Genomic DNA, 23,652 nt, shown 5'->3' on the forward strand with positions numbered 1-23,652 from the left:
TTATTCAAATAATGAATTATTAAGGAAAACATGCTTGGTGTAAATTGAATTTATACCAATCAAGTACATTTCGTGTGACCTGATTCCATTAAGTCAGTCAAATTACTTAAAGTCAGCACTTTGGGCATAAATATTTTTTCCAGTGTATAAATCACAAACCACCCAATTTAATCAGATCATGAGGCTTTCAATTCATTCAAAAAAATTTAAGAATTGCAAGTAAGGTGTTTACAGCTTAAAAAAACCCTCCAACTTTAACTCTTATGTCTTTTTTTAAAATATCAGACTGAAAGACATCATCTTAATCGACTGAACAGAATGAGGTCTTTCAGTATCCCTTCAGGGCAATCCACATTTTACCTGAACTCAAAAGGAATTAATTTATTTGCATTTGCTGTAACATCCTCCAGCTAGCACATTTCTGTTGAAGAACATTTTTCCATAATATCCAGCTCTTTAGACAATCCCATATACAATACAAACAGAGGGCTAGCCGCCTCTTGCACTACCAGGTGAGAGGCAGTAGATGGCCACAGCATTCAATTTATGATCAGAAGCTGCTCATCTGTTGTGTTTCCACTTGCACCTGATTTTTTTGGACAGCATCTAAACAGACATGGTAGTTGTGAAGTTAATTTTGTTTATTGTCCTGGACAATAAACAAAAATAAAAATCTGAATAATCCCTAGCAGTAAAAATCAAATCTGCTTTTGATTTTGATTGTTGCAGAGTGTTTGTTTTTTAAATTAAAAAAAGCATTAAAAATTAAAAACTTTACTGCTATTCATGATTGAAGACAATACAAGTCAGAGAAAAAGTTAAATACTATAGTAAGCATTGTTTTAAAGAAACTGTCGTTATCTTAGACTCAAATTCAAGTTTGACTGTGCCTGTCATCTTTTTGCAAGGGAAACAAAATCTTTAAACAGATATTTAATCCTAGTGTGTGCTTAAAAGAACAGTGAATGTAAAAAAAACAAACAAAAAACCCCATACATTAAAGCAAGATGGGACCGCTTTGTTATTATACATGTTGGTGATTGGCCTGCCCATCGTTTATTAGTCACTGGAGGGTGCTCTGAACACAAAGGATCAGTTTTCAGGAACACTGTGTCCTTCTACACATTCATACCTAGAGCTGACAAGTACAGTGCCGTGGAAAAATATTTGCCCCCTTCCCAATTTCTTAGTTTTTTGCATTTGCAATTACGTGTTTCAGACCGTCAAACTATTTTTAATATTAGTCAAAGCTACATGATAAAATATAAAATGCCATGTTGAAATAGTAATTTCACTTATTAAGGGAAAAAAACCTCACCAAACCCACCTCTGGCTCTGTGGGATAAAAAAGTAACTAAAATATCAGGATCGGTGCAAATACTTTTTGATGCCACTGTAGATGTTTAGTCTGATCAGCAAGAGGCCTACAGTTCATGACTGCTGTTCTTTTGCCTACCTCCTTATTTAGTGTGCATGCCAAGAAGTGAAATGGGCAACCACACTCTTTATTGTCTAATCTAATTATATAGAAATGTGAATAGAAATGAATAGAAATGTGACATGAGAAGTAGGGGTGGGGGGAAAAAATCGATACTGTGTAGTATCGTGATATTTTGTTTGCTAATAATGTATCAATACAGGGACAGCAGAAATCGATATTTTGTTACAAAAAAAGTTTTTGTGGATTGGAACATGCTCTGACTTCAGAGCATGTTGATCAGCTCCTTTTTCTGAGCAAGAATCCTGACATTCCTTCACTGTCCAAATGTGTTTAACTTTTTTTTTTGGCAGTAATAAACATGACAGTTTACTTATTTTAATTTAAGACATGTTTTATTTTAATTAAGTTTAAAAACTTTTTTATTTAATGTAAAATTATATTTTGTTTTAATTTACTTTCAAATTCTTCAGTTGCTGAATGGGCTGCACAGTTTTCATAAATTGCATAGTTCAGAATAGCTATAATTGTACCAGATGGTTGCATTCAGTTAAATTGGACTAGACTGTAATACAAACCGTTCAGTTTGTCAACAATAAAACTGACTGAAATGAGAGAAAGACTGAGTGCGAGGCTTTGATATTAGATAAAATTAATATTGATAAAGTTTACCTTTATGTACAGAATCTGAATATCGCAAAATATTTTAAAAAATTGCAATAATATCGTATCGTGCGTTAAGTATTGTGATAATATCGTATCGTGGGATGTATGGTGATTCCCACCTCTAATGAGAAGGTGTGTCTTTGACTGTTCCTGTATAACTTATTTTCGGACTAGTTGACAAATTATGCTCCGGTCATTTGATGTTTCCAAGATAGATGTTCTTTTGTAAAATAGTTACATTTTCTTTGTATATTTCATTTATCCACCATCATACATACAAGCTAAGAAGAGGTCGTTATACTAACAAGAGGTATCAACGCTGGGCCAAAGTTGAGCACATGGTTAAAGTTTGTAATCCAGCCAGGGTGTAAATATCACTCAGCAGCCAGAGCTGAAGCAGGTAGCATCAACACATAAATCTACTCTACCCGGCTTAAATCACAAGAGCACCTCTGACCAAAAAGCTGTAGATTTTTTCTTGTTTGCACAAATTAATCCAGATTCACATTAATTGTGTTCACAGCTCCAACAAAATGAGGAAGAGGAGGGGGAGAAACACAATTAGGTTGAATTACAATTGGATGGAAGGCGAGGACAAGGAGAAGGAAGCTTAGGATGAGGAGGAAGAGAAGCAGCAGGAGCATCTTTAGGGATCCCTATGATGTCATTGAGGTTTGTTTCATTAATATGGTCCTCTCACAAAGAAAGATGACTTGTTTTAGTTCACCTACTTCCTGTATTAAATAGTGATGTGCAAAACCTTGTGGAAAACCATGGAACAGGCACGTATAGGGCATCTGCAGGTAAATGAACATCAAATCTCTAAGACAGACTGAAATCTGTATATTTATCACCCTTACGATAAAACCCATGTCAGCCATTGGTTTGTGGACTTTTGTATTTTGAAGTCTCAACATTTGCTTTATTGCTGTTGCTATGTTGGGACCATATTAGGATGAGGGATCAGAATCTGGAGTCATGCACACTATTGTTTCATTTAGTGTGTATCCATAAGATTCGTACAGCAGATCCAAGTTGTGCCTTGAAAACAGGAAAGTCGTCTGCATAGAGGAGAACTTTAATAGCAGGCTTGTACAAAGTGAGGCTTTGTGCTCACATTTGCTGCAAACACTCGTTTTACCCTGTTTTGATTCAGAATTCAGTTGAAATCAGGCAAGAACTGGACTTGTTTTTTATAATGTGTTCTTGTGAATTGATTGTGTATCGCATATGTTTGATTTGGCTTTCTGCAAGACAACAGTCGTCCGCTGGCCAAATTAAATTTTCTAAATACCTCCACGTGATCTAGCCTGGATTTAGAAAAGAATAGCAAAAAAAAAAACTGCACCTCCTGCTTCAGATGCAATTTGTGTTTCTGTGTTCAGAGGCAGCGGCGAGAGGGGAGACCTCGGCTCATCCAGCTGGAGAGCCTGACCAGGAGGAGTCAAACATTAACTCAGCTCTTCCAGGGCACCCTGCAGACTCGGCTGCTGGCAACAGCGAGGGATGACGTGAACGCCAAACTGGAGTCCATCACAGGTCAACTGCAGGTATGCGAGTCAGACCTTCTGAGGAGGCTTTCACTTTTCTCTCTTCTTTATAATTGACTCTTTTCTCTCTCTTTCAGCTCCTTGTCTCAGAGTGGGAGGGATTTGAAGCACAAAGGGAGGAACTTGTCGTTTGGTTGGCTGATATGGATGTCCGCCTGAGTGAGGTTGACCAGCTGACAGGAAGCACCAGTGAAAAACTGAAACAACTGCAGGTGTGGGCTTGTTTTGATATGACATATATTTGATATGATACATACGTCAGAGACATTATCCTAAACTGGACTAACAAAGGACCATGAGTACAACATGAAACGTACATTACATAGCGTAAGGCTGAAGTTCATTGATCATTTTAATCATAAACTTGTTGTTGAAATATTTTTACTGAACATGCAAACATCTGCTGATGATAATGTGTTGATTTATTGGTCTGTTATGAAGCTATTGCTATTTCTAATGTGTTTTATCACTTTCTGATGTTTTCTTAATTAAACAATACATGTATTAATTGTTGTGTTATCTGTAGATATAGTATTTTTATATATATATTTATTTATAGTATAGCCAATATATTTAATTATTACTGTTTAAAACACTAATATGTGACATGTATTAGTAGTGATGTTGTGCTGAGGGTTAAAATGCCTTTTTGTCTTTTGGTATACTACAAAATGACAATAAACCATTAATATATGTCTATGCTGTGCTCGTATTTATTTTACCCTATTTTATTTATTTTACCCTACTCAAATTCAATTTATGATACATTTTATTTTGAAAGATTTAAAGTGGTTCTTTAAAGAACCACTCAAAAAAGGTTCTTTAAAATGGTTTTTTTAAAGAACCATTTGAAGGATCTTTTTAAAAATGGTTCTTTAAAGAACCATTTTTAAAAAGGTTCTTTGAAAAACCATTAAAGGTGCCCCAAAGAACCATTTCTTGATGGTTCTTTGGGGCACCTTTAAAGGTTCTTCAATGAACCACTGAAAGAAATGGTTCTTCAAAGAACCATTGTTTGAAAGGTTCTTGGTGGCACCAAAAAAGGTTCTTCTATGGCATCAGTCTAAAGAACCACTTTTGGTTCCAGTTGGCACCTTTATTTTTCTGAGTGCATTTGCTAAAATGTTACTGTTAATTTTTCATAAACACATTCCTTTTAATTTTATAATTATTTGATTTGATTTGATATACCTTTATTAGTCCCACAAGGGGAAATTTCATAAGGCTGCCGACCTATTAAATACATTTGTTAAATTTGAACACAAACTGTTTATGTGTGCAATAAATGAAATACAGTATATAAGGCAGAAACAAAGTTAGTACAATTCTGACAACCTTGAAGTTTTCTTTAAGCAGTCAGGAAATTTCCCTAGGCTTCAAAGCTCTTCTTTGAATGTTGGCTTCCATTTTTTTCTATCCTCTGTTAAACTAACAGACCGCTTTGATAATATTGGGATTAGTTTGGGATCATTGTTATGCTGAAAAATGAAGCTGTTACCAGTGATACCCTTTAGAGACTACAGAGCCCCCACTATGTTTTACTGATGGCTCAAGACCATTACTTTAGTTTCTCTCTCCTCACCCCTAACGTATATACTGATGACGATTTGAACCAGAATTGTAAAATTCATGTGTAATTTGGCAAATCTCAACTTTTCTCCCTACTTCGTTTTCTTAAGAATGACTTCTTGACAGCCACCTTTCCTCTGAGACCATTTCTTATGAGGCTGCAGAGAACAGTAGGTGGATCAGCTGAAGGGCCAGATGCATCTCTCACACCTGATACTGGTCAGGTTTCTGCTGGATTTATTTTCTCTATTTCTTTAGGACCTCCTCCTTGAATTGCTACCTTATCGTGGTGGAGGGGTTTGTGTGTCACAGGGATCCCAGGGGCTATGTTGTCTGGGGGCTTTTGCCCCCTGGTAGGGTCTCCCATGGCAAATTGGCCCTGGGTGAGGGACCAGACAAAGAGCGATTCATAAGACCCTTATGAAAAGGAAACCGAGGGAACAGTTTACCCTGCCCGGGATAGGGTTACCGGGGCCTCGCCCTGGAGCCAGGCCCGGGGAGGGTGCCCGAGGGCGAGCGTCTGGTGGCCGGGCCTTAGTCCATGGGGCCCGGCCGGGCACAGCCCGAAGAGGACACATGGGCCCATCCTCCCGCAGGCCCACCACCCGCAGGAGGCGCCATAGGGGTCGGGTGCATTGTGTGCCGGGTGGCGGCCAGGAGCGGAGGCCCTGGCGGACTGACCCCCGGCTGCCAAGACTGGCAATAGGGACATGGAATGTCACCTCTCTGGTGGGGAAGGAGCCTGAGTTAGTGCGTGAGGTTGAGAGGTACCGGCTAGATATAGTCGGGCTCACCTCTACACATGGCTTGGGCTCTGGAACCAGTCTCCTGGAGAGGGGCTGGACTCTGTCTCAGTCTGGAGTTGCCCTTGGTGAGAGGCGGCGGGCTGGGGTGGGTATCCTAATATCCCCTCGGCTTGCTGCCGGTACGTTGGGGTTTTTCCCGGTGGACGAGAGGGTTTGTTCCCTGCGCCTTAGGGTCGGGGAACGGGTCCTGACTGTCATCTGCGCTTATGCGCCGAGTGGCAGTTCAGAGTACCCAGCCTTCTTAGAGTCCCTGGGGGGGGGGGGGGGGGGGGGGGGGGGGGGTGCTGGAGGGTGCTCCACCTGGAGACTCTGTTGTCCTGCTGGGAGACTTCAATGCTCACGTGGGTAACGACAGCGAGACCTGGAGGGGCGTGATTGGGAGGAACGGCCTCCCTGATCTGAACCCGAGCGGTGCTCTGTTATTGGACTTCTGTGCTAATCACAGTTTGGCCATAACGAACACCCTGTTCGAACATAAGAGTGTCCATAAGTGCACGTGGCACCAGGACGCTCTAGGCCGTAGGTCGATGATCGATTTTGTAATCGTATCAGCAGACCTGCGACCATATGTTCTGGACACTCGGGTAAAGAGAGGGGCTGAGCTGTCAACTGATCACCACCTGGTGGTGAGTTGGATCAGGTGGCGGGGGAAGACGCTGGACAGACCTGGTGCACCCAAATGCGTAGTGAGGGTGTGCTGGGAACGTCTAGCAGAGGCCCCAGTCCGCGAGATCTTCAACGCACACCTCCGGCAGAGCTTCAACAGCATTCCGAGGGAGACTGGGGACATTGAGTCCGAATGGACCATGTTCAGCGTCTCCATTGCCGAAGCTGCTGCATTGAGCTGCGGCCGCAAGGTGGTTGGTGCCTGCCGTGGTGGTAATCCCCGAACCAAATGGTGGACACCAGAGGTGAAGGGAGCCACTAGGCTGAAGAAGGAGTCCTATCGGGCTTGGTTAGCCTGTGGGACTCCGGAGGCAGCCGACAGGTATCGACAGGCCAAGTGGAATGCGGCTCGGGCAGTGGCTGAAGCAAAAACTCGGGTGTGGGAGGAGTTCGGAGAGGCCATGGAAAAAGACTTTCGGACTGCCTCGAAGAGATTCTGGCAAACCGTCAGACGTCTCAGAAGGGGAAAGCGGTGCTCTACCTGCACTGTGTATAGTGCTGGCGGAGCGCTGCTGACGTCGACTGAGAAAATTGTCAGGCGGTGGAAGGAATACTTCGAGGACCTCCTTAATCCCACTGACACGTCTTCCGAGGAGGAAGCAGAGTCTGGGGATGAGGGGAATGACCCGCCAATTTCCGGGGGCGAGGTCACTGAGGCAGTTAAACAACTCCAGAGCCCCTGGTGTTGATGAGATCCGCCCCGAGTTCCTGAAGGCTCTGGACGTTGTAGGGCTGTCCTGGTTGACACGCCTCTGCAATGTTGCGTGGAGATCAGGGGCAGTACCTGTGGACTGGCAGACCGGGGTGGTGGTCCCCATCTTTAAGAAAGGGGACCGGAGGGTGTGTTCCAACTACAGGGGGATCACACTCCTCAGCCTCCCTGGGAAAGTCTATGCCAGGGTGCTGGAAAGGAGAGTTCGTCCGTTAGTCGAACCTCGGATACAGGAGGAACAATGCGGTTTTCGTCCTGGTCGCGGAACACTGGACCAGCTCTTTATCCTCTCCAGGATACTTGAGGGTGCATGGGAGTTTGCCCAACCAGTCTACATGTGTTTTGTGGACTTGGAGAAGGCATTCGACCGTGTCCCTCGGGGTGTCCTGTGGGAGGTGTTGCGGGAATATGGGGTGTCTGGCCCATTGCTACGGGCCATTCGATCCCTATACAACCGTTGCAAGAGCTTGGTTCGCATTGCCGGCAATAAGTCGGACTCGTTCCCGGTGGGTGATGGGCTCCGCCAGGGCTGCCCTTTGTCTCTGGTTCTGTTCATAATTTTTATGGACAGGATTTCTAGGCGCAGCCAAGTGGCGGAGGGCTTTCGCTTTGGTGGCCTCAGAATCTCATCTCTGATTTTTGCAGATGATGTGGTTCTGTTGGCTTCATCGGGTGAGGGCCTCCAGCTCGCACTGGAATGGTTCGCAGCCGAGTGTGAAGCAGCGGGAATGAGGATCAGCACCTCCAAATCTGAGGCCATGGTTCTCAGCCGGAAAAGGGTGGAGTGCCCACTCCGGGTTGGGGATGAGTTCCTGCCCCAAGTGGAGGAGTTCAAGTATCTCGGGGTCTTGTTCGCGAGTGATGGGAGAAGGGAGCCGGAGATCGACAGACGGATTGGGGCTGCAGCTGCAGTAATGCGGACGCTGCACCGGTCCGTCGTGGTGAAGAGGGAGCTGAGTGTAAAAGCGAAGCTCTCAATTTACCGGTCGATCTACGTCCCTACCCTCACCTATGGCCACGAGCTGTGGGTAGTGACCGAAAGAACAAGATCGCGGATACAAGCGGCAGAAATGAGCTTCCTCCGAAGGGTGGCTGGCCTCTCCCTTAGAGATAGGGTGAGAAGTTCGGCCATCCGGGAGGGGCTCAGAGTAGAGCAGCTGCTGCTCCACATCGAAAGGAGCCAGCTGAGGTGGTTCGGGCATCTGACAAGGATGCCCCCTGGGCGCCTCCTGGGTGAGGTGTTCCAGGCATGTCCCACCGGGAGGAGGCCCCGGGGCAGACCCAGGACACGCTGGAGAGATTATATCTCTCGGCTGGCCTGGGAACGCCTTGGTATTCCCCCGGATAAGCTGGAGGAGGTGGCTGGGGAGAGGGAGGTCTGGGCCTCTTTGCTTAGGCTGCTGCCCCCGCGACCCGGCCCCGGACAAAGCGGATGAGGATGGATGGATGGATGGATATTTCTTTAGGACTTTCAGATACTGTTTACCTGCTGTAGGTAGTTTTGTTTTTAGGCCGGCCAGTTCTTCTTATATCCTCCGTTTCCTCAAAATTTTTGTAGACACACTGCACCCTGCTGTGATAAGTCATATTTTTAGTTAATAACTCTTTGGGAATCACCTAATTGTTGAAAAAAAAAAACACCTCATTTGTCTGTTGAACTGTGTTACATTTGGCTTTTTTCATAGATTCAGCTAAAGAAATGGGAACAAATTATGTATTTTTGTGACAGGCTGCTAGTAAAAAAGGGTCTAAATATACAACTTAAAATTGGTGCTTTGCCAAGTTTTCTGTTGTGTGTAGACACATATGTTTAAGTGATTCATAGGACAGTGTTGCGAATTAACAAAAACAGCAAAAACAAGAAAACACACTTTTCTGGTTCCTTGGCAGCGAAATATGAAGAACTGAGGGTTGGCTCAAGACTTTTGCACAGTATTGTATATGCTATAATGAAAAGGAACAGCTATATAGTGCTTTATCTTTGGTGTAAACTCATCGTTCAGTGAGGGCGCAGTGGGGTCATTAAGAACCGAGCGATTAAGGAAACAGGGCATTCCAATGAAAACTTGTAGAGGATGTGTTACTAACTGGTGAATGAGCAGCAGAGGACCGTTGAATGAGAGGACTTTGCTCCCAAAACTCTTTATGGAATTTGGGGTATTTTTATTGTTTTGGCAGCTTGTGAAAAACTAAAATTAAAAAGAGTAAAAGCTTGTAAGTGTTTTGTTTATTGGACTCTTACAGTGATAATAGTGTGCAGCACATGGTGCTTTGTCTTCTTTTATTTCTTTCTGCGTCTTACTTCTTCTGTTTCTATTGTGGATCTTTAAATTGTTTGAATATCACTCAAAATGTTAAAATGCGACATCAACAAAATCTAATTTTCTCAGGGGCTGAGATCGCCATCTCACGTGGTGTCAAAGGCCAGGGTAAAGAGGTGGGTTTTCAAGAGTGACTTAAAAACAGATAAAGAACTGGCCTGTCTAATCTCTAAAGGAAGCTCGTTCCACAGTTTTGGAGCTGCTAAAGCAAAAGCACGATCTCCTCTAAGTTTACGCCCAGTAGCAGCTGATCAGCTGACCTGAGAGAGCGGGTGGGTGTATAAGGCTGTAGCAGCTCAGAGAGATAAGATGGAGCTAGGCCATGGAGAGCTTTAAAAGTAAATAAAAGAATTTTAAAATGAATCCTAAAAGAAATGGGCAGCCAGTGAAGTGAAGCTAAAACAGGGGAAATGTGCTCAAACTTTCGAGTGCCAGTTAAAAGACAAGCTGCGGCATTTTGCACCCTCTGTAGATGACTAATATATAATGCACTGACCCCAATATAAAGTGCATTACAGTAATCCAGCCGAGTGCTAACAAAGGCGTGGATCACTGTCTCAAAGTGCTGCCGTGAAAGAACTGGCTTTATTTTTGCCAGCTGCCTGAGGTGAAAGAAGCTAGATTTTACCACTGACTTAATTTGATTATCAAACTTCAGATCACAGTCCACTTTGACCCCCAGGTTTGTGACAGTTGGCTTAACATACTGTGCCAGGTAATCTACATACACATTGGGGGTCTCAGTGCGGCTACCAAAAACCATCACCTCTGCCTTTTTATCATTGAATTTTAAAAAGTTAACAGACATCCAAGTCTTAATGTCAACGAGACACTGAAGTAATGGCTGTGTAAGGTATCTGCCTTTTTTCTTTAGAGGGACATAGATCTGACAGTCATCAGCATAAAAGTGGAAAGGAATGCCGTGCTTTCTCAGTACAGAACCAAGAGGAAGCAGATATAAAGAGAAGAGGAGGGGGCCTAGAACTGAGCCCTGTGGGACACCACACAAGAGGGGAGCGGAGGACGACACATAGTCACCAAGGCTGACACAAAAAGTTCGCCCCGTCAAGTAGGACCTGAACCACTCCAGTTCTGTGCCCCTAATGCCCACCCAGTGCTCCAAACGAGAGAATAAAATGGCATAATCCACGGTATCAAACGCAGCTGTCAAATCTAAAAGCACAAGAACAACACAGTCCCCAGCAACAGTCGCTAAAACTGATTGTTTGATTTTGTTCAGTTTTCATTGTCATGGGAAAATCAGCTCATTAGAGTTAAAGATTGGCTTCAGTTTCATATCAACAATGCACAACAGCCACCTTGCTACTAACAGATGTTTTTGTTTAAGGCTGCTTTGCTAAAGGAACTTCTTTACTGTTTCATTGGTCTATCACAAACATATAACACACAACTACGGTTCCAAAAAGCTGGGAAACTCCCTGAAATATATATACAAAAAAACACTCATTGATTTGAAAATCAGATGAAACCCATGTTTAATTGGAAGTAGTACAAAGGGGAAGGCTGTAGCTCAGGAGGTAGCACAGGTGACCTATTAAGCATAAGATTGGTGGTTTGATTTGTGGCTGCTGCATCTGCATGAATGTGTGTGAATGTTAGTCGGTGTTGTTCTGAGAAATTGTGCTTGCATGAATGGGTGAATGTTGTGAATCGCCAGTAGAGTAGAAAAGCACTTTATAAGAATCAGCCCACTTACCACTACCTGTTCTCTGTGTATCCAAAGGGAATGTTTCTGAGAATAGGACATGATTGTGTTTCAATTTTTTAATTTGTCAAACTACCTCATCTTTCCACACGAGTCTTTAAGTCTTTGGTAACTCACTGTAGTTTTGAAATCTTAGTATTTCACTAGTGGAGCTTGAGAGCAAATTTCACTGCCTGCTTTTGTCATATTTTTATTTTAGAGTAAGTCAAAACTTTTCGGTGGATGACAGCGCTGGATTGCAAGCAGGCCAGACTCCTGCTGTGCAGAGCCACGCTAATGTAAGAAGTGTAGTTTTAATTTTGAGATTGTCTTGCTGAAAAATGCAAGCCCTTGCCTGAATCACAGCTCTGGCTTTAACTCTTTTTAATGTAATGAAAAGTAACCTGAACAATGCTCGGTAAAGCTAAGGGGGGCAGGAGAGTTAGCGATAAATCTCTGTGACTCTGACGCTTTGAATTAGTTCAGTGAGAATCAACTCTTATGAGACAAACATTAAAAGGATTTGCAAGTATTCAAGAACTATCACGATTACCTGAAAAACACATTTAATCCCCACAACGCATCTCAGCGTAGTTGCACTGAGAATGAATAAGTGAGTAATATGCTGAGAACCCTGCCGTGTTTTCAGTGAGAGCTGCTCTCCAGAGACACTCGCAGATATGGAAGTGAGAAGACCCCGACTGGTGGAAGTTAATTACGGTAATAAAGTGAGCGGTGGCGTGTGGGACTGAACTGAGTCTGCTGCGATTGTTGTACTCTCTGCTGGCCGTTTCATAAAACAAAAGAAGAAGTGCTGTGATGTAAATGCTTTATCTTGAACAATATGACAATCAGAGATAAACTGAACACTGGGAAATCAGGATAATTTTACTCTATGCATCTCTCCGTCTCTGAAATGAGTCAATAAACTTTATCCTTACTCATCTTATCCTAAAGGGAACCCACTTGAGAATAGCAGCTAAAAACAGCCATTGGCTGCAAATGAAGGGAGATATTTGAAGCATCCAGATGGAGCCCCATAGCAGCAGCAAATGTGTCAGCAATTTAAAACTTCATGTTTTTCTGCATCACTTTGAGCAACATCTAATACTGTGCAATGCCACCGTGCATCAACTAATTGATTTCAAATGTCAATGTTGGCCCAAACTGCCCTGACAGATTCGCAGTGTTAAATTAAGCTTGGTTATGCAATTAGTAAGCTGAATTCAAACTAATTCAGCTATAACGAGGAGTCTAGAAGACAGGATTCCTTTAAGCAAGAGGATGTTTTTTAGTTTAGTCTGAACGAGGACCAACAGCTAATATATACTGATTTATTACTTTTGATGGGGGATCGCTGCTCGAATCTAGCCCGCTACAGCACGCACCATCAGTACTGGCGTCTCCTCAACCCTGGGAAGAACAAAGAAGTAATGCAATTGCTACGATTACTATATAACAGATATAGGTCGGTATGAAAAATATTAATTTAGAAGATCATCAGGGAACTTAAAAATAGGTAGGGCGTGAGCAACACAACACATCCACTGCATTACGATGAGCTGGGAAGAAACGGATGATGCAAAATTTACTGTGCATATTTAAATAAAAACAGAATCTTTTGTGAGTGATTAATCCAAAATGGTTAACTGTGTTGGTTGCTACTGATAAGCCTTGCACATTTTGCCAAAACACATTCACTAATGCATAAAATATGTTTCTGTTGCATACAGTTCAGACTGAGGCTGTTCTTTGCCCCAGAAAAGAGACAAAAAATGCACTGTAACTCTAAAACTAAATTGAAACAAAGTTTGATTTTTGCATCTTGTTTGCAGTTTCCCAGCCCTACCGACTGTCCTGCTTTTTACTGCTGTTTCACAAAACTGAAAAAGAGTGCATTGGGCTCTGTCATTAAGGTTACAAGAGGGTGGCACTTGAGGTTTAATTATTTTGTCGGTCGAATTTAGGTTAAAGAAGTCTCCTTCCTGTTCCTGTCAATGAATTTTTTCTGATGCCTGTGTTGCTGACTCAGATAATTCCCATAATAAGATGTAGGCTTGGCAGGTTCTGAAACTAGGCCAAACTCTTACTGTCTTGTCCTTGATCTAGTAACATCATTACAGTGGCACAGATAACACTGGGTGATTGCTAATTTCAGACAGCAACTTTTACAGGGAGTAACATGATTAAAAAATTTAAAAATAAAAATGACAAAAGACGGGAAAAAGTAAAGCTGGAACTTCTTTGTTTTCCTCTACATGTAAGAAGACTCCATTTAAAAGCCCAATGACATTTGTAAGTATGTAATCATAGCCATGGGATACAACCTTCGTCAGAGGTGTGGCTAGCATGCTTTATAATTTAAATTTAATAATTTATAAAGGCCATATTAGATAATTATTTGTCTAAGGAAACCTTTTCAGGAAGACTGTAGCAAATGCTTAATGACCAAGGTCAGACAGGAAGTTGCATCATGACTGTGCTGTCTATTATGAATTTGGTTTGCGGGAAAGAACAAAAAACATAAGAATAAAAGTACCTTGTTGTGTAAGTGTTTATGAATGTGTCTTTTCATTGCCTCTGATGAGAGTAACCAATACCCAGTCCTTCTCAGGGGATTCTGGGAAATGTAGGGATCCGTAGACTGAAGCAGATGGGAAGAAATTCATAGATAAATATAACAAGTGACCTGTTTTACAAGAGACACCTGAAATAAATTGAACAGAATAGTCTGAAAAATGGTTTGCAGCCATTAAAAGCACGGGATTTTCATTTAAATGTCAGACACTAAAAAGAATACTGACTGTGCTGGAGAAGTCTTCTTCTCTGCAACAAAGCAACTCCACTTTATTCCCGGCTATCCTGTCAAATACTCGCACCTCTTAATTAAACACAAAAAGAGAAAAAAAAATCAAGGCCATTATATCCAAATAATCGGACTGAGTCTGACTCTCCGAGTCTAAAAAACACGAGGGGGGGAAAAAGCCCCAGAAGCAGTAGATATTGTAGGATGTTCCTGTCATGCTGATCCTACTCCTCCTCACTGCCATTGGGAGTTCAATGGCAGGGTTACGGTCTGCATTTGAACTCGAGGTCCAAAGCCGTTAGGGGTCAAAGGTCGGCCTCATACACTGCTGACCAAAAGAACAAAGGTCTTTAACTAAAACCCTGTGTGACCTTTTTTCTTCTTCTTTGTTTTAGCATGTTGTATGTTAATACTGATAGCAAGCAGGAGAGAGTGGGAAGGGGGGATTGTAATGTTTAAAATGATTCTGTTTTAAAAGACTGTTACAGACACACGCAGATGTAAATCAGTTTGACGACGCGCAGTTGTGTCTGCGTGGAGTGGGGCATTTACAAGGCTGGAGCTCATAAATGAAGCTAAAATACAGAGACACTTAAGAATGACAGTGAATGAAAGACACTGAGGCTGCCAGCCGAGATTCAGTCAGGGCCTGCGTGAGCTTTGTTTTGCCATTTGTTTTTGCCCTTTGTTTTTGAGTTTGGGGACCGAATCAGCGTTAAATAATACAAATGCTAGCAAATACGCAGAGGTTCATATGCAACAACAAATAAAAGTACATGCTGTGATCTTGTTTAATGGGTAATTGATCTTTAGCATTGCCTCACCAAAACACAACTAAGGGGACCCACTAAAACCTATGAAATGCAAATAAAAGGTAAAATGAAAGACACCGTGCACCGTAAATATGGGCTTGTACAGAAGGACAAATAAAACATTTACACGACTGTGTCGCCTCCAACAAAGACAACATCATACTGAAGTTCGCAGATGACACTACAGTGATCGGTCACATCACTGGAGGGGACGAGATGGTCCACAGGAGTGAGGTGGCTGGTCTGGTATGGATGAGATCAATGGACTCTTGGGGTTATATGAGGTAGACAATTTTAAAAACAGTCAAATGCCTGTCTCAGATTAAGAGATTGTGGAAAAAATCTGATTGGTTTAAGCAAGGCAGGAACACAGATGTGAGGAGAGTTTGGAAAATTCACAGTGCATGTACCTGTATTCTTTAGACTGAACTCTGGCTTAGCTTGACCTTAAAAGTCATACAAAGCAGGGCTTTGTAGAACTTTCACCCATATTGCTCTTTACGAGGATATTAATATTGTTTGCTCAGTTGTCATGAATTGTAGAGAATTTTTTGCGAGCATCTGAAGAGCGTCTTGTTCATGTTAGACTCCATCTGCCGACGAAGATCACGTGACGCGACTGAAGCCCAAGAGCAGCTGCTAAACAGACCTGAGCTTGTTTGTCTTGTTCATTAGTTGTATTTTCACTTCCTTCCAAATGTTTGCATTCTGAAAGCTACGCGGCGATCGCCACGCCATCTGTGAGAAGACATAAGAAAATTTGCGAATCTGTCTTGAAGTTCTTTACTTTTCGCTCCACTAATGATGTTGCCGTACACGTTCGTCTCTGGAAACAGAGATTAGCTCAAACAGCTCAGATTTCCAGGATATTTTGGCAGGCAGGTTGGCCTCCTGCCAGCAAACAGCGAATTTGATTGTGCACCTGTTATTTCTGCCACAATGGTGAAAGTAACATTAAACAGATTTGGCTGTGAATCTTGACAACGATGTTTGTAGATTCGAGTAATCGACTCGCTCAAAACGTCCAGTGTGAAAATGAAGGATCTGCAATGATTTCATTGTCTTTAATATTCGGACTACAGCAGGCCAATCTACCTGCTAAAAAAATCTGCTTTGCAACAACAACTATAAGGTTTCGATTAAGTTTTAGCTAGACATGCAGACTCGCTATCTTTTCCTTCTGTTGAAAACCCGTCTTTTTCTCGACATCTCACCCAGTTTTGATAAAATAAAGGGAATCGATGAGCAATGATGATTTTTACCCTGGATTCACTCCATTATGTCCTTCATTAAAAAGAGAAAGCTCCCAAAGTCGCTTATAAATCCACAGTGTGTGTTTGTGTTTGGTTTCATTTGTCTGAGAGCGTGTTTGCATGTTGCACAGAAAGAGGGCTACTAAGAGGAGGTTGTTTTTCCTGCTTTCGGCTTGCCATTGAACTGTCTGTAGCAGTGCCAGAGCAGGATTGATATGGGGGGTGTGGTCAGGGGGATGGTGGGGATTTCTGAGGAGGGGAGGGTGAACTGGGCAGAGGGGGACATCCAAACAACAAAGGGCAGCGGGGGCGATAATCCCACCTAATGCCCGCTGTCTGCCCCAAGTCTGCGGTGGCTCTCTGGTGAGTGGCAGATTGAGTGCACTCATGCAAAAGGTTACTTTGGTGATCAAGTGCTCTTCTCAGGGGTGGGGGTGAGGGGCAGCTCAGGCCGGCTGTCTTCAGCAGACGCTGTGGGCCCTGGTTCATTCGGAGCAGCAGCAGAAGTAGAAGCGGCTGCTGATTCAGCAGAGTTCGGACTGCCGTGTCGTCTCTGGTCATGATTTATGTAACAAGCCCTGCGCTGGCTGAACAGGACGTTCACAGACTGGGATGCTCTTTGACACGACAGTGGGGTCAGGCAGGGATGAGGCTGGAGTGAAAGCGTAGCCCAGTGTTCAGAATCATTGATCCCTTAGGTCGAAAAAACATTCTGTCCAAAATGCAATTCTGCTCAGCACTCCAGGCTTTCTACTCTTATGTAAACACTACAAGAAAGGAAGAGTTTTCAATTCTTTTTCACATTTGCAGTACTCAAAATAATTACAGAAGTTGCACAGGCAGTCCAACTCCTCCTGGACGGCACATTAGTACGTGTCATTTCCATAAGGTTTGCTGTGTCTCCCAGCACAGTCTGAAGAACAGGGAAGAGACTCCAGGAGACAGGCAGTTACTCTTTAATCCTTCAGCAGGAGGGTATCTGATTCTTTGTGCAAGGAGGAACAGGATGAGCACCACTAGAGCCTTACAAAATGACCTCCAGCACACCACTGGTGTGAATGTCTCTGACCAAGCAATCAGAAACAGATTTCATGAGGATGGCCTGAGGCCCCTTCTGGGACCTGTGCTCACTGCCTGCCACCGTGGAGCCCGAATGGCATTTGCCATAGGATAAGAGAACTAGCAGGTCCACCCATGGCACCCTTTGCTTTTCAGAGATGAGAGTAGGTTCACCCTGAGCATGTGTCACGCGTGCTCAGGGTGAAAGGGTCCGGAGAAGCACCTTTCATATCCCGTCAGGTATTGGGATGAAACCCTTGGACACATTGTCAGAGCCCACTGGTGCAGTGGATCTTGAGTTTCTCCTGGTGCACAACAATGTCTGGTCTCATGTGGTGAGAGTATGCAGGCAGCTCCTGGAGAATTAAGGAAATTGATACTACTGACTGGTCCTCGTGCTCACCTGACCTAAATTCAAAATAAAAAGAAATTTATAACCCCTCCCCCCCCAGGACACGATATGTTTCTGACATTGTCAGGTATGCATACAAGCACATGAGGGCTATACAAACTGCTAAGTTGCTGCAATGAAATTATGGCAAAATGGAGTAGCCTGCCACATCATTGTTCCACTTTGATATTTAGGTTGTCTTTAAACTCAGCCCTCTGTAAGTTGATAATTTTCATTTCCACTGAATGATGTAGTATCCTTTTATTTCTAACACATTACCCAGCCCATATCAGTATAGACATTCAGCATGATTTTTTCCCATTGAGATTTGATGTGTTTTCAAAGTGTTCCTTTCATTTTTTGAGCATTGTATTTGGGTGGTGATCGCAATAGGATAAGAAGGATATCCTAGATGTCCTTTTCCCCAGCAACATTTTCCCATTCCAACCCAGATAATTGAAATGATCTTTTCAGCAAATCCTGAGTCTGCCCTAGGTCTTCTTTCAGCCGGGCTTGCCTGGAAAAACCTCACCAGGAGGCAGCCTAATTAGATGTCCAGAATCACCTAATGAATCCAATCAGCTCCAGTCAATTTAAATAATTATTAACGGACATTCTTGGAAATGAAGGTACCAGTGTAAGCGAAACAGCTCCCAAATGATCTACCAGACAACAAACTGACAGTGCCAGACAGAATTTTAAAGTAAATTTCACCCTTTTAAAAAATCTGACAATTGTTACATGTACGTGTTGATAAACTGCTCATATTAAGCCCAGAGGACATGAACTCTCTCAGCATAGTAATGATTCACATTAGCACATGAAGCAGTCAGAGATGAACTTCACAGGTAACCTTTATTAAAACCACTTCACCACATGGGATTGTTGTCACATTGCTGGCTCATCTGCTTTAATAAAAACACATTTTGGTGGATATGTAAATTTGCTGCAGCGCAGCGAGCTGACAAATGAGGTGAGCTTAGCTCAAGGGTTTTAAACGCCTTGTGTGAGATAAAGGAATTTTGAGCTAAGGGATCTGAGTGAAGGGTTGGCAACAGTCTTCGCTAGACAGTGTTCAAGTTGCACTTAATCTGCTCATGTGAACTCTGCTGCCGTGCCCATCTGCTCCCAGCTACAAAAGCAGCACACTATTGCCATTCTGTAAATTATTTACTTTATACTTTATTATCTTTCTCATCAACACAGGTAATTTCACAGCATACAAGTTCATTTGGATTGTCTTCTGTCTTTATGGCATCCCTGTGCTTATTCAATTGAGGTGAATTGGGTTTTTCATTTCACCCTGACATGTCACTGTAAGACCCTCCATTATTCTTCTGTCAGAGTTTTTTTGTGACATGAGAAACATGTTTAAAATAATTCTAAATAAATTAATTTCATCATGTGGGGCTCTATCTCAAATCTCAGAGGAAAGCCATCTGCCAATGAATATAATTCTCAGAGCAAGTGTTTTTTAAAAACTCATTAATGAGAAGGTTACTCTAATGGCATTGTGTTTTTACATTAGCTAGAGTGGAAGATCCGCAAGATCCATAGATTACTTAAAGTTGTAAAAATCACATTTCTTACATTTAATGTAAATTAATTAAGTGTTACAACCTAAAGTTATGCATAAACATCCATATTTTTGATTGTCTGTTTTAAGTGACAGGTGGGTGCCTATAGCTGCTAGCATTCTGTTAGGCACACCTCAGCTATTTCACACCACTGAATTGGCCCTGTCTACCATGTTAGCTGTTGCCTTCTGGAGCATTTTTACTGAAATTTCCTGACAAATAATACGCTGAGCGGTTAATTGTGTAGGTTTTTGTACGCAGTATTTTCTGTTTTACTTTTGAATTGTAGGAATCTGTCTTTATGCAATACAGTGACACAGTATATGAAAGCACCTCGATGACCTAGTTACTTAGTTTTACTGGATAGCTTAGGATTCCACCCTCTCATCCCAAGATGGTCACCAAGATGCTGACAGAAGCATTGCAAAAACCCAAAACGCTAGTCTATAGACAAATTGATGGCACAGCCTTTTTATTCAGTCTATGGAATATGGTCAGGACAAGCATCTCAGACAGTGCTGGCATATTAATGACAATTAATATGTGTATCCAGCCTTTATGTTACTGCCATCTTGTGGCCGTATGTCAGCCATTGAAAGATGCGCTTGTTTCATACTTTACAAAGTGTTTGTAATACAGAGACAGAGACTAACAATGACTTAGCTGAGCAAGCTACGACGCTGGAAGCTTTTTCTGGTAGATTATGGATAAACCTCTGGTCTTTCATGGTAAACTGATCAGACCAGCGTGCGAGGCAAGCGGTTGCTGGTTCAGCTTTCACTGCTCTGACATCAGCAGTTACAAGTTAAACGACCTTCACCGATTTATCATCGTAAGAGAGGAGGTTCCTCTTGCTAACCGTCTTAGCCAACATGTGTGATGTACACAAAAAGTTGTTAATGACTTCTCTAGTACATTACCAAGGACAGCTCAGACCATGATTTAGAGGGGGCAGCAGTTCTATGTCTATTCTTATAAAACAGACCAGGAAGTTGACAAGGTTCAGATTAGCATCTATGAGAATGTTGGAATGTAATATGTTTAACCAGCTGCTTTGCCAACCGTCCACATTTATTTATTTTTCATTCACATTTTTAATCCCCCCAAAGATATTGACAACTAACCATGTCACAGACTGGTCAAACCTTTAAGTCAGCTGATTATTTTGTTATTAATATTTTAACATACTTTTTAAAAGTTGAGATGTAGGTCTGCGTCCTCACAGGACAGCCACTGCAAACATATGATGACAAAATATAAAGTATTTAAAATGAGGTCATAATATCAGTAATGTTAATCCTGATAATATTGATGGGGAACATTTTTCTGCAGAATAATTATTTTTACTTTTGATACTTTATCCACAATTTTCCAATAATACAGTTTTATGTGTAGTAAGGTGTTTTTGGTGTTTTATTGCTTCTTTTCCCAAAGGAATGTTTGGAAAAAAAATGGAAAAATCCAGAAACCATAAGCTCTGTACCTGCTTCCATAATCACATATAACCTTTTCCCCTCTGACTAAAGGGTTGTGGTACCTTCCTGCCCAGTATTTGGATGCTCTACACAGCACCTAATACAGGTTGTCTTTCTCATGTGCAGGCGGTTTCTCTTGAGCAGTGAGTGACCTTGATGCCATGATGGCATGTGGAGCCAGGGGAGCAGTAGATTCTCTCTCTGGCCAAGCCTCTGTGACTTGGGATCGTAACTCGAGAAAGCAGAAAAGAGCAGAGAACATTACAACCACGTCCTTGATTGGTAGCTCATCTCCACAGAGAGCTGCTCACCGGCCGGTAGGCTGTGGCACTTTATGGCGGATCGAAGCTGCTTGACTTTAATGTGTTTGTGGCTGTCGCGGCTCTGACAAAGGGTGCAATACATAACACAGGGGTAATAGAGGAGGACAACCCAATCAATAGCCTGAGAGGCCGTTTGACCCACACTTTAAAATGACAAATTTCCACCCGTGTATCACAGAGAATGCCTCTCCACTTTCAGCTGCTCCCGCCTGCAGGGATGGTGTGCAAATATAACCAGAGTGGACACAACGTCTGTCAGGTGGACGAGTGTCCCTTTCACTGGCATGCCTTATAGCTGATGTGTATGCGTGCACGTGTGTGTACGTATGTGTGCAAAATCTCTGTTTCAGGTTCAATCTCAAAAAGGCCAAACTGGCAATAAGAGTCTTGTAAGTAAAGACGGGGGTTTCACCTGTGAAAAAGAGGCTTTTGTAGAAGCTGCCTCCTGTTTCCTGGCAGATAAAGCACATCTGCTTCTGCAGGAGATAACACCATGCATACGCTCACACAGCCCTGCTCACTCTCACGTTCACCTTTTCTTCCACTTTCCCTCCACTCCTCTCCTCTTCATTCATATCTATTTTTGTAATTCCCTCCCGCTAAAACACTCCCTCCACTGCATATTTTTCTTGCTCGCTCTCATTTTCTTCTTTTTTTCCTTCTCCCCCTCATCTCTTCTCCACGCTCATCTTCAGTCTTTTCCCAATCTGCCTAAGCACCAGCTGCTCCATACAAACACAGTGCACTCTGTTATAATGCCCTGAAGTGGCCTGTCCTGGAGATTACCTTGCCCTCTGTCAGGTTGCAGCCTTTAGGATTAGATTGCTAACCCCATGGGTCGTGTGTGTGCGTGTGTGTTTTCTTTTTGCTCGAAGGGAATGGGACAAATGCCTCAAAGGGAGCAACCTGCTGCTGTTCAGATTGTGGAATGAAAAATAATTATTTCTAGGCAGCTAATAATGAATCTGTGGCTCACTATGTGTCCTTTTTGCCATCAACAACTAAGAAAAAAAAATCATTTCCAATTATTATTTTTTTCACCTTTAATCATCTGTTTCTGATTTTATCCCAAGCAACATTTCCAATCTTCCCTGTGCTTGCATGATAATGGATGAAACTGGCATATCAATAGCAGGCTAAAGAAAACAGTGCTATGAAAACACATACCAGCACCAGTTCTCTTCACACGAACCCACACCAGCTGATGTACTGCAGGGTTATCCATACACTCCAGTTCCACCATTACTGTGTAACTCTTGTAGGCAGAAGCTGGATAACTTTGGCCAAGAAGCTTCTGTAACTCTAACGCAGTAGCAAAAGAGAAAAGCAAGACTTACCCCTCTAGTATTAACCCTTTGTCATCACCTTCCATGTAACCTAATGTGCACCTCCTGAGAAATGTAGCTACATGTCAGGTTGATGTAGCCCACAACAAGTCTGCTCATGTGGAAGATTACGGCATAGGGTTAAGAGGGGTTTCTGGTAACATTGTAAGTAACTACATTGATTTCCTGCTAAGTACAATTCAGGCATTAATCACACATTAGACTGCAGCCCTGAACTTTTGTAGTCATTTACCAGAGTTAGATGCATGCAAGAAAGCAACTGTTAGCCAGTCTTTACCTGCCAGCTCCATATTATGAAGCCTCTGCCAGAGTGCACAGATTTGTGCAGATTTGAATTCTCTGTGAGTGAGTGGTCATCCTGTGTTCTGTCCTAGACGGCATCCTTGTGTGAAATGTCGAACGTGAATGAGGGTGATGCAACTTCTGCTCTGTTGCATCAGCCATTATTAGTTAGCAAGGTGTAGCTAATAAAGTGCTACATACTTTATTAGCTATACCTTGCTAGTACTGTGCTAGCTAATTGAGTTGGACCCTTTTGCCTTCAGAACTGTCAACAAGAAACTAGAAACATTCTTTGGAGATTTTGGTCCTTGTCTGGTACATGATAGCATCACACAAGTGCTGCTGAAAACTACACAACTACAACTATGCCATGCTTAAAGTCCATTAAATCACCTTTCTACCTTTCTTTGCCATTCTGGAGTTCGGTTTAAACATCTTAACCATGTCTGCATGCCTAAATGTGATTGCTATTTGCCTTCATGTGATTGGCTGATTGGATATTTGCATCAATGAGTGGAAGAACAGACTGATGGTGTACCTAATAAAGTGGCCAGTCAGTGTAAAAGGTTATTTAAACAAAGCATACACAAACATAACTGAACATAGCCAAGCACCTGAGCAACACTGCAGGATATTTACTAAAGAGCATTTACTGTCAGGAACTTCTTGTGGCATCTATCTATGCAATCTGTTCTCTCAAGACTACAACTCTCTCCCTGCTTCTCCTCCTCCGCCTCCTTCTGTGGTTTCAATATAGATTAAAGAGGAGAAATCAATAAGCTGTTTCCTGGATTTGTCTCATGCTGCACTGTTTTAGAGTTGATTCTCAGCGTTTCATTTCATTTCATTTCAATTACCTTTAAAGTTTTTTGGCCTTTGGAAATGTAACCTTTGT

At 42.5% G+C, this 23,652-nt stretch overlaps 1 protein-coding gene across 1 annotated transcript; it reads left to right on the plus strand.

Moving 5' to 3' along the window:
- Positions 1 to 2,477: 2,477 nt before the first annotated feature.
- LOC146679086 (uncharacterized) lies at positions 2,478 to 4,090 on the plus strand. The gene is made up of 3 exons (XM_085412401.1): positions 2,478 to 2,776; positions 3,490 to 3,654; positions 3,732 to 4,090. The coding sequence occupies exons 1-3, from the start codon at positions 2,720 to 2,722 to the stop codon at positions 3,897 to 3,899; spliced, it is 390 nt and encodes a 129-aa protein (XP_085268527.1). The 5' UTR covers positions 2,478 to 2,719; the 3' UTR covers positions 3,900 to 4,090.
- Positions 4,091 to 23,652: the final 19,562 nt, after the last annotated feature.

This window comes from Rhamphochromis longiceps, linkage group LG1 (genome assembly GCF_057381845.1).
Source record: "Rhamphochromis longiceps isolate RC_006_pf linkage group LG1, R_longiceps_female_GT1.1, whole genome shotgun sequence".
Lineage (NCBI taxonomy): Eukaryota > Metazoa > Chordata > Actinopteri > Cichliformes > Cichlidae > Rhamphochromis > Rhamphochromis longiceps.